The sequence below is a fragment of the Oncorhynchus masou genome, chromosome 18 (assembly GCF_036934945.1).
Source record: "Oncorhynchus masou masou isolate Uvic2021 chromosome 18, UVic_Omas_1.1, whole genome shotgun sequence".
NCBI classification, from domain to species: Eukaryota; Metazoa; Chordata; class Actinopteri; order Salmoniformes; family Salmonidae; genus Oncorhynchus; species Oncorhynchus masou.
In genome coordinates, this window is record NC_088229.1 from 22,311,019 (window position 1) to 22,321,895 (window position 10,877).

The following is a 10,877-nucleotide window of genomic DNA, read 5'->3' on the forward strand; positions in this document are numbered from 1 at the left end:
ATTTTTTCCTCCTTGGAAAGAGAGTGGTTCCAGACATGGTCGTTCATTAGAGCTAGAAGCACCGGGTGGTAATATCATGTTTAGAAATAAGTATTTTATACCCATTTTGTAACTGCATTTCTTGTTAATTACACCCAATTTTAGAGCCATTGTAATATGTTGATGAGTGTGTTTATAACCATACAAAACTGAGGGTTTTATAAGTGAGTTTATAAGCATACAGTAAGTAGTTGACTTGTAATTGACCATAGGATCTCAAAGTGAAGCAGTTCATGAACATCTTCTCCATCCCAGAGATGACCCTCCTGTGTGTGGCCAATGATTTCTTCATCTCCAACGACATTGAGTACGATCCTGAGCACCTCATCAAAGATGTCTCAGTGAGTGTCTCAGCACAATGCCTGTTTCTCATGTCATTTCTCACCCTGTGTAATGTTCTTTCACTCCCTCTTGCTGGTTTTATAAACCCTCTGCCCGGTTCATTTGACCGTTTGGGCACAGTGGGGATGTTCACCAGCAGGTTCAGCTGTCTGTCCACCTAGAGAGAGGTTGCCAGGGACTCAGACGTGTGGATATTCTCATTCCACACTGGGATGAAAGGGTTTAGGATACAGTTTGTCCTGCTCAGATTCACTTTGTCTGCCAGAGAAAGACGAGATCGAGCTCTCTATATCCTCCCTCATCAATTAGACTGGGTCGGAGTAGAGAGCGTGATATTCAAAACCTGAGTATAAGCATGTTGAATTGATCATTTTCTATAGCATACTATAGCTGAATTTAAGTATATTTATGTGCACTTACTGTTTGTGCTCCTTAAAGGCATATGGAAACATTGATGTTTTTATTGATGTTTTTATCCTCAGGAAGCCATTGGAATGGTTCACATCAAAGGTTACATGTACAAATGGATCATGCAAGATCTGGGTGAGCAATGTTGGATTCTGTTTGTGATGTCCAGTCAAACATCTTTTCTTTTTTACGCCTGCAAAATGTAAAAGTTTGAATTGTTGTCGTTGTTGTGTACATTTCCCTCGTCTTCCCCCTCCATAGAGAAGTACATTCTGCGAGGGGACGAGCCTTATGCTTTTCTGCAATGCCTGATCAGCCACGGGAAGAAAGTGTTCCTCATGGGGATGAAGACCCAGGGTCATATGTTGGTTTGGATGACATATTGATTTGATGGTAAATTGACCATAATTAGGATAGATCATTAAAGAGGATGAGTAATTATCCTAATGCCAACCACGTATTTTGCATAAATACTGAACATGATTGATAGCGGAAGCACAAACACTGAAGTATCATTCAGTCAGAACAGTATTGCTGAATGGGAAGAGTAAGCACGAGCATATGTCATTCACAGTGAGCACTGTGTATTTTAATGAATGGAACGAGACACCGCTCTGTTGCTTTCTCTGTAAGATTGGCCCAATCGCTATGATTACTCTGATTGTAAGGATAAAGGCATGAGGTTCATGGTGGGGAAAGACTGGAGGGACTTCTTTGACGGGGTCATTGTTCAGGCAGACAAACCACACTTCTTCAATGACTGTGAAGTGAGTATGAAGTGTTTTTATGTGCCATGTTGTCATCAAATCAAATGTATTTATATAGACCTTAGTACATCAGCTGATATCTCAAAGTGCTGTACAGAAACCCAGCCTAAAACCCCAAACAGCAAGCATTGCAGGTGTAGAAGCACGGTGGCTAGAAAAAACTCCCTAGAAAGGCCAAAACCTAGGGAGAAACCTAGAGAGAAACCAGGCTATGTGGGGTGGCCAGTCCTCTTCTGGCTGTGCCGGGTGGAGATTATAACAGAACATGGCCAAGATGTTCAAATGTTCATAAATGACCAGCATGGTCGAATAATAATAATAATAAGGCAGAACAGTTGAAACTGGAGCAGCAGCACGGCCAGGTGGACTGGGGACAGCAAGGAGTCATCATGTCAGGTAGTCCTGGGGCATGGTCCTAGGGCTCAGGTCCTCCGAGAGAGAGAGAGAGAAGGAGAGAATTAGAGAACGCACACTTAGATTCACACAGGACACCGAATAGGACAGGAGAAGTACTCCAGATATAACAAACTGACTCTAGCCCCCCGACACAGAAACTACTGCAGCATAAATACTGGAGACTGAGACAGGAGGGGTCAGGAGACACTGTGGCCCCATCCGAGGACACTCCCGGACAGGGCCAAACAGGAAGGATATAACCCCACCCACTTTGCCAAAGCACAGCCCCCACACCACTAGAGGGATATCTTCAACCACCAATTTACATTCCGGAGACAAGGCTGAGTATAGCCCACAAAGATCTCCGCCATGGCACAACCCAAGGGGGGGGCGCCAACCCAGACAGGACGACCACATCAGTGAATCAACCCACTCAGGTGACGCACCCCTTCCAGGGACGGCATGAGAGAGCCCCAGTAAGCCAGTGACTCAGCCCCTGTCATAGGGTTAGAGGCAGAGAATCCCAGTGGAAAGAGGGGAACCGGCCAGGCAGAGACAGCAAGGGCGGTTCGTTGCTCCAGAGCCTTTCCGTTCACCTTCCCACTCCTGGGCCAGACTACACTCAATCATATGACCCACTGAAGAGATGAGTCTTCAGTAAAGACTTAAAGGTTGAGACTGAGTTTGTGTCTCTGACATGGGTAGGCAGACCATTCCATAAAAATGGAGCTCTATAGGAGAAAGCCCTGCCTCCAGCTGTTTGCCTAGAAATTCTAGGGACAATTAGGAGGCCTGCGTTTTGTGACCGTAGCATACGTGTAGGTATGTATGGCAGGACCAAATCAGAGAGATAGGTAGGAGCAAGCCCATGTAATGCTTTGTAGGTTAGCAGTAAAACCTTGAAATCAGCCCTTGCTTTGACAGGAAGCCAGTGTAGAGAGGCTAGCACTGGAGTAATATGATTAAATGTTTTTGGTTCTAGTCAGGATTCTAGCAGCCGTATTTAGCACTAACTGAAGTTTATTTAGTGCTTTATCCGGGTAGCCGGAAAGTAGAGCATTGCAGTAGTCTAACCTAGAAGTGACAAAAGCATGGATTAATTTTTCTGCATCATTTTTGGATGGAAAGTTTCTGATTTTTGCAATGTTATGTAGATGGAAAAAAGCTGTCCTTGAAATGGTCTTGGATATGTTCGTCAAAAGAGAGATCAGGGTCCAGAGTAACGCCGAGGTCCTTCACAGTTTTATTTGAGACGACTGTACAACCATTAAGATTAATTGTCAGATTCAACAGAAATCTCTTTGTTTCTTGGGACCTAGAACAAGCATCTCTGTTTTGTCCAAGTTTAAAAGTAGAAAGTTTGCAGCCATCCACTTCCTTATATTTGAAACACATGCTTTTAGCAAGGGCAATTTTGGGGCTTTACCATGTTTCATTGAAATGTACAGCTGTGTGCCATCCGCATAGCAGTGAAAGTTAACATTATGTTTTCGAATAACATCCCCAAGAGATAAAATATATAGTGAAAACAATAGTTGTCCTAAAACGGAACCTTGAGGAACACCGAAATTTACAGTTGATTTGTCAGAGGACAAACCATTCACAGAGACAAACTGATATCTTTCCGACAGATAAGATCTAAACCAGGCCAGAACTTGTCCGTGTAGACCAATTTGGGTTTCCAATCTCTCCAAATGTGGTGATCGATGGTATCAAAAGCAGCACTAAGGTCTAGGAGCACGAGGACAGATGCAGAGCCTCGGTCCGATGCCATTAAAATGTCATTTACCACCTTCACAAGTGCCGTCTCAGTGCTATGGTGGGGTCTAAAACCAGACTGAAGCATTTCGTATACATTGTTTGTCTTCAGGAAGGCCGTGAGTTGCTGCGCAACAGCCTTTTCTAAAAAATTTTAGAGGAATGGAAGATTCGATATATGCCGATAGTTTTTTATATTTTTTTACGTTTTTAGTTTTTAGGGTGCAACTGCATCTGGGGAATGGGTATTGACAGTATCAAAAAGGAATTTCGGATTGGTTAAATGATGAGTTCCTCAGTTAGGTGTTTAACTGATGTTTTTGTCCTCGGGTATTTTCTGTGTACCAGGGAGCTAGTTTCCTTGGGTAGACAGAGGGAATCTGGTTAAAGGACATCAAGGAATCTTTGTGTTGTCTGTGAATTTATAGCACTACTTTTTATGTTCCTTGGTTGGGGTCTGAGCAGATTATTTGTTGCAATTGCAAACGTAATAAAATGGTGGTCCGATAGTCCAGGATTATGTGGAAAAACATTAAGATCCACAACATTTATTCCATGGGACAAAACTAGGTCCAGCGTATGACTGTGACAGTGAGTGGGTCCAGAGACATGTTGGACAAAACCCACTGAGTCGATGATGGCTCCAAAAGCCTTTTAGAGTGGGTCTGTGGACTTTTCCATGTGAATATTAAAGTCACCAAATATTAGAATATTATCTGCTATGACTACAAGGTCCGATAGGAATTCAGGGAACTCAGTGAGGAACGCTGTATATGGCCCAGGAGGCCTGTAAACAGTAGCTATAAAAAGTGATTGAGTCGGCTGCATAGATTTCATGACTAGAAGCTCAAAAGACAAAAACCTAATTTTTTTTTTGTAAATTGAAATTTGCTATTGTAAATGTTAGCAACACCGCCTTTGCGGGATGCATGGGGGATATGGTCACTAGTGTAGCCAGGAGGTGAGGCCTCATTTAACACAGTAAATGAATCAGGCTTAAGCCACGTTTCAGTCAGGCCAATCACATCAAGATTATGATCAGTGATTAGTTCCTTGACTATAATTGCCTTTAAAGTAAGGGATCTAACATTAAGTAGCCCTATTTTGAGATGTGAGGTATCATGATCTCTTTCAATAATGACAGGAATGGAGGTGGTCTTTATCCTAGTGAGATTGCCAAGGTGAACACCGCCATGTTTAGTTTTGCCCAACCTAGGTCGAGGCACAGACACGGTCTCAATGGTGATAGCTGAGCTGACTACACTGACTGTGCTAGTGGCAGACTCCACTATGCTGGCAGGCTGGCTAACAGCCTGCTGCCTGGCCTGCACCCTATTTCATTGTGGAGCTAGAGGAGTTAGAGCCCTGTCTATGTTGGTAGATCAGATGAGAGCATCGCTCCAGCTAGGATGGAGTCCATCACTCCTCAGCAGGTCAGGCTTGGTCCTGTTTGTGGGTGAGTCCCAGAAAGAGGGCCAATTATCTACAAATTATATCTTCTGGGAGGGGCAGAAAACAGTTTTCAACCAGCGATTGAGTTGTGAGACTCTGCTGTAGAGCTCATCACTCCCCCTAACTGGGAGGGGGCCAGAGACAATTACTCGATGCCGACACATCTTTCTGGCTGATTTACACGCAGAAGCTATGTTGCGCTTGGTGATCTCTGACTGTTTCTTCCTAACATCGTTGGTACCGACGTGGATAACAATATCTCTATACTCTCTACACTCGCCAGTTTTAGCTTTAGCCAGCACCATCTTCAGATTAGCCTTAACGTCGGTAGCCCTGCCCCCTGGTAAACAGTGTATGATCGCTGGATGATTCGTTTTAAGTCTAATACTGCGGGTAATGGAGTCGCCAATGACTAAAGTTTTCAATTTGTCAGAGCTAATGTTGGGATGCTTCGGCGTCTCAGACCCCGTAACGGGAGGAGTAGAGACCAGAGACGACTCGGCCTCTTGACTCCGACTGGCTGCTTAATGGGGAAAACCGGTTGAAAGTTTCTGTCGGCTGAATGAGCGACACCGGTTCAGCATTTCCTTCAAGAAACCGTGAGAAAGTTGTCCGGCTGCGGGGACTGTGCCAGGGGATTTATACTACTATCTGTACTTACTGGTGGCACAGATGCTGTTTCATCCTTTCCTACACTGAAATTACCCTGCCTAACGATTGCGTCTGAAGGTGGGCTTGTAGGCGAGTACAGCGACTGCAATTAGAAGGCATCATGTTAATGTTACTAGGAGGTCCTGACGAATCGTGTCCAGATAAAGCGTCCGGAGTGAAAAAGTTGAGGAAAAAAAAAATCAAAGATATAAACGGTAATTAAAAAGTAAAAACCGTAAAGTTGTCAGGTAGCAAAATAGGTTGGCAACAAAACGCACAGCAACTCGAAAACAAGGCTGCAAGTTGTGACCGGAAATGATGTGAGAAATGGAGGGGGAGAGAGAAAAGGAGTGTTTTCATGTGTTTATTGAAACCATATTCAATTTGCTGTCCAATGTTGCCCCTCTCACAGACCATCTCACAGACCATCTCAAAGACCTTTTAGACGCTTAGATGGAAATGGGGACCTCTAGTGGGACAAAATAAACAGCCTGGACAAAGGACAAATCTACAAACAAGTCTAAACATCTTCACTATTAAACTACAATGCTTGTGACCTAATCCCCCCATGAACATATCATACAGAGACATTTGGTTGTTGTGTTCTGTATGTCTTTCTGGGGCTGACAGGCTGGAGAGGGTCCAGTGTGCTCTACTTTGGGGACTGTCTCTATGTAACAGTATAACTTTAGTCCGTCCCATCGCCCATACCCGGGCTCAAACCAGGGACCCTCTGCACACATCAACAACAGTCACCCACGAAGCATCGTTACCCATCGCTCCACAAAAGCCGCGGCCCTTGCAGAGCAAGGGGAACCACTACTTCAAGGTCTCAAAGCAAGTGACGTCACCGATTGAAACGCTATTTAGCGCGCACCACCGCTGACTAGCTAGCCGTTTCACATCCGTTACATCTATAGTGACTTAGCTGTGAGTGAATCTTTTATCTCACCATGTATATAGAGGCATTAAACACTGGTCACTTTAACAATGTTTACATACTGTTACTGTACAGTGCATTTCGGAATGTATTCAGACCCCTTGACTATTTCCATTTTTTTTTTTTACATTACAGCCCTATTAGAATATGGATTAAATCGTTTTTTTCCCTTGATCAATCTACACACAATAACCCATAATGACAAAGCAAAAACAGGTTCTTAGAGTTGTTTGCAAAAAAATAAAAATAAAATATCACATCGACATAACTATTCAGACCCTTTGGCATCGATAACAGCCTAGAGTATTCTTGGGTATGACGGTATAAGCTTGGCACACCTGTATTTGGGCAGTTTCTCCCATTCTTCTCTGCATATTCTCTCAACCTCTGTCAGGTTGGATGGGGAGTGTCGCTGCATAGCTATTTTCAGGTCTCTCCAGAGATGTTCGATCGGGTTCAAGTCTGGCCTCTGGCTAGGACACTCAAGGACATTCAGAGACTTGTCCCAAAGCCACTCCTGCATTGTCTTGAATGTGTGCTTAGGGTTGTTGTCCTGTTGGAAGGTGAACCTTCACCCCAGTCTGAAGTCCTGAGTGCTCTGGAGCAGGTTTTCATCAACGATCTCTCTGTACTTTGCTCCATTCATCTTTCCCTCGATCCTGACTAGTCTCCCAGTAGCATGATGCTGCTAGCACCATGCTTCACCGTAGTGATGTTGCCAGGTTTCCTTCAGACTTGACACTTGGCATTCAGGCCAAAGAGTTCAATATTGGTTTCATCAGACCAGAGAATCTAGTTTCTCATGGTCTAAGTCCTTTAGGTGCCTGTTGGTAAGCTCCAAGCGGGCTGCCATGTGCCTTTTACTGAGGAATGGCTTCCGTCTGGCCACTCTACTATAAATTCCTAATTGGTGGAGTGCTGTAAAGATGGTTGTCCCTCTGGAAGATTTTCTCATCTCCACAGAGGAACTCTGGAGCTCTGTCAGGGTGACCATCGGGTTCTTGGTCACTTCCCTGACCAAGGCCCTTCTCCCCCAATTGCTCAGTTTGCCCGGGTGGCCAGCTCTTGGAAGAGTCTTGGTGGTTCCAAACTTCTTCCATTTCAGAATGATGGGGGCCACGGTGTTCTTGGGGACCTTCAATGCTGCAGAAATGTTTTGTTCCCTGCCCCAGATCTGTGCCTCGACCCAATCCTGTCTCTACGAGCAATTCCTTCGACCTCATATGGCTTGGTTTTTACTCTGACATGCACTGTCAACTGTAGGACCTTATATAGACAGGTCTGTGCCTTTCAAAATCATGTCCAATCAATTTAATTTACCACAGGTGGACTCCAATAAAGTTGTCGCAACATCTCAAGAATGATCAATAGAAACAGGATGCACTTGTCTTTCTGTTTTTTATTTTTAATACATTTGCAAAAAATTCTAAAAAGCTATTTTCACTTTGTCATTATGGGGTATTGTGTGTAGGTTGATGAGGAAAACTATTTAATTAATGCATTTTAGAATAAGGCTGTAATGTAACAAAATGTGGAAAAGTCAAGGGGTCTGAATACTTTCTCGAATTCTAGTCATGGTTTATCCTATATAATTAATACTGTACGCACATTTTCTATTAATGTACTGACCATACCGACATACTTTATATTCTGGACTCTGACATTGCTCATCCTTATATTGCTTGTTCTGATATTATACTTTTTTAACTTTTTGGATTATGTGTGTATTGTTTTTGCTAGATATTACTGCACTGTTGGAGCTAGAAATATAAGCATTTCACTGCAACTGCTATAACATCTGCAAACTTCGATTTAATGGATGATTATAATGGTAAGCTACAGTAGGAACCAATGTACTAGACACATGTTGTCATATGAACACAGTTATGAAACGTGTGTTCATGCTGAATGCTGAGAGGTGAAACCCAAGACAGAAGCTAAGGGTGTATGCACATCAGTAAAATATGTTTAGTGAGTTCTATTTCTCTTCATCATCAGATTTGGATGTGGTGTGGCCAAAGCCACATCCCTGCTTCATGAGTACAGCTATTAGAATACAGTAAATACCATCTTAAATAGACAAACCAAATATGGATAGCAATTCAAACTATACAGGAGCTTCTCATCTAAACCATATTGCACATAGTGTTGCACACTTGATTAATGCACTGATTCACAAATGTGTGGCTATTTTAAAAGCCTTTAATTTTCAATGTGGCTAACAGAATAAAAATGCTGTCTACTGGTGTTAAGGTAATTTTTGCAGGGACATGTGGTGTGGGAGAGCCTGTCTTTACACTGTACCACTCAGAGGGGGGGTATGTGGTGTAGATGTCTCCCACACAACCTCTGGAAGGATCTGAATCTCGATCTGTCTCTTTACACAGTATCTCTCCTGGACCTAGTTTGTCGTCAGTGTAGTGTGAAGAGGCCCTAACTCTGGTGAACAAAATACTATTATATTTTATTCTATTATTTCACTCACTAATTAAACCTTGGCACATACGGTTCTTTACATGTTATTCTCCCTCTTCTGGGACCGTGTCCCCTTTTTTCAGACTAAGAACAAAGAACCTGTTCAACATGGCCTCCATCAGCTGTGTGCTAAATTACGACCTCTCCGATACCTTCTACCCCCTATGCATCCCTCTACAGCATGAGGTGCCCCTGTGGATGGACCAGATTTGCAGTGGCTGCATGAAGACCCCTTTCCTAGAGGAGATGGCCCACATCTGCTGAGCTAACAATGGGTTGTCATTGCTGGGTTCTCAACATGGACATTCACAAAGCAGCCCACTAGAGGCCACTGGTGATCAGTATTATTCAGAGAATAAGCTTAGGTTATTGCTATTTCTGTAATTGAATACTGTGAGTAGTATCATGGCCTATATAGGAGTTACTCTCTGGCAGATCTAAGTGAACCAATAATAGACATGAACTTCAGAAACCTTTAACTTAAACACCCTTCATTGTACATGTTAGTTATTAACTAATGGGTCATACACCCATCCCTGTGTGACTGGCAAACAAAATATCTGGTTGCATTTGATGAACAGCATGCAAAGACCGATGCAGCATGTGCCCATCATGGACACATGTCTATTCCGTGATGAAGACATAGCACGTACTGTATGTTAACAATGTATGTTCAAAATACTATAGCTGCTTTTAAAAACCTGTTTTTGTGCTTGTATACATTCAATAGAATATGGCTAAATTTAAACAATTTTGTCACTGTTATAACCTTTTTCATTTGTGATGATGTTGCATGTGTAGCCTATTGATTGTTGACGGATCCAACTCAAGCTCTCATGTCCATAAAAATGTAATTGTGCATTGGAAGAACAAGAAGTTAGACAATCAAAATCTGTAAATCAAGAAATGTGTATGAATTTTTGAGGTAGGCATCTATTCAAATTGATTTCACATACAGCTATCACATACAGTTATCTACTAAAATAAAGGAAACACTTGAGTAAATGAGGGGTACAGAGTATATTTAACACAGGTGTGGTTCCCGAATTAATTAAGCAATTAACATCCCATCATGCTTATGGTCATGTATAAAAATGCCCAGTTGCCCGTTATTTTGTCTACCATGGCTAGAAGAAGAGATCCCAGGGACTTTGAAAGAGGGTCTCAAAGGGACATAGGGGTTTAAAGTGTGTGTGTGTGTGTGTGTGTGTCTCAATGACCAGATCTCAAACCAGTTGAACACTATATGGGAGATCCAGGAGCGACGCCCGAGACAGAATTTTCCACCACCATCAACAAAACACCAAATTATGGAATTTCCTTGTGGAAGAATGGAGTCACATCCCTCCAGTAGAGTTCCAGACATTGTAGAATCTATGCCAAGGCACATTGAAGCTATTCTGTAGCCGATACACTGAAGGCACTTCAGTTTTTCCCAGATTATGCATTATAAAATGTCATTATTGCTGACTGAGAAAAACCAACTGTTCCACTACCAAGAGCTGGCTCTCAACTGTTATTGAAGCTCTTAGTAGGTTATGTATGATAAGCTGAAAGCATTGACTATTTTGCACATTCTTCTTGAAAATGATTTCATTGGCTGATGTTTGCGCGTCGCTAGGCAGCAAGCACCTCATCATCATCATCCT

At 42.8% G+C, this 10,877-nt stretch overlaps 1 protein-coding gene and 1 long non-coding RNA gene across 2 annotated transcripts; both read left to right on the forward strand.

Moving 5' to 3' along the window:
• The first annotated feature begins 253 nt into the window (after positions 1-253).
• On the forward strand, positions 254-1,248 carry LOC135504236 (5'-nucleotidase domain-containing protein 2-like). Its single transcript, XM_064922617.1, has 3 exons — positions 254-380; positions 864-924; positions 1,051-1,248. Exons 1-3 carry the CDS (start codon positions 273-275, stop codon positions 1,173-1,175), a joined length of 294 nt encoding a protein of 97 aa, XP_064778689.1. The 5' UTR covers positions 254-272; the 3' UTR covers positions 1,176-1,248.
• An 8-nt stretch (positions 1,249-1,256) lies between these two features.
• Positions 1,257-10,211, forward strand: LOC135504237 (uncharacterized). Its single transcript, XR_010450110.1, has 3 exons — positions 1,257-1,556; positions 9,141-9,195; positions 9,312-10,211. It is a non-coding gene; the product is annotated as an uncharacterized LOC135504237 (long non-coding RNA).
• Positions 10,212-10,877: the final 666 nt, after the last annotated feature.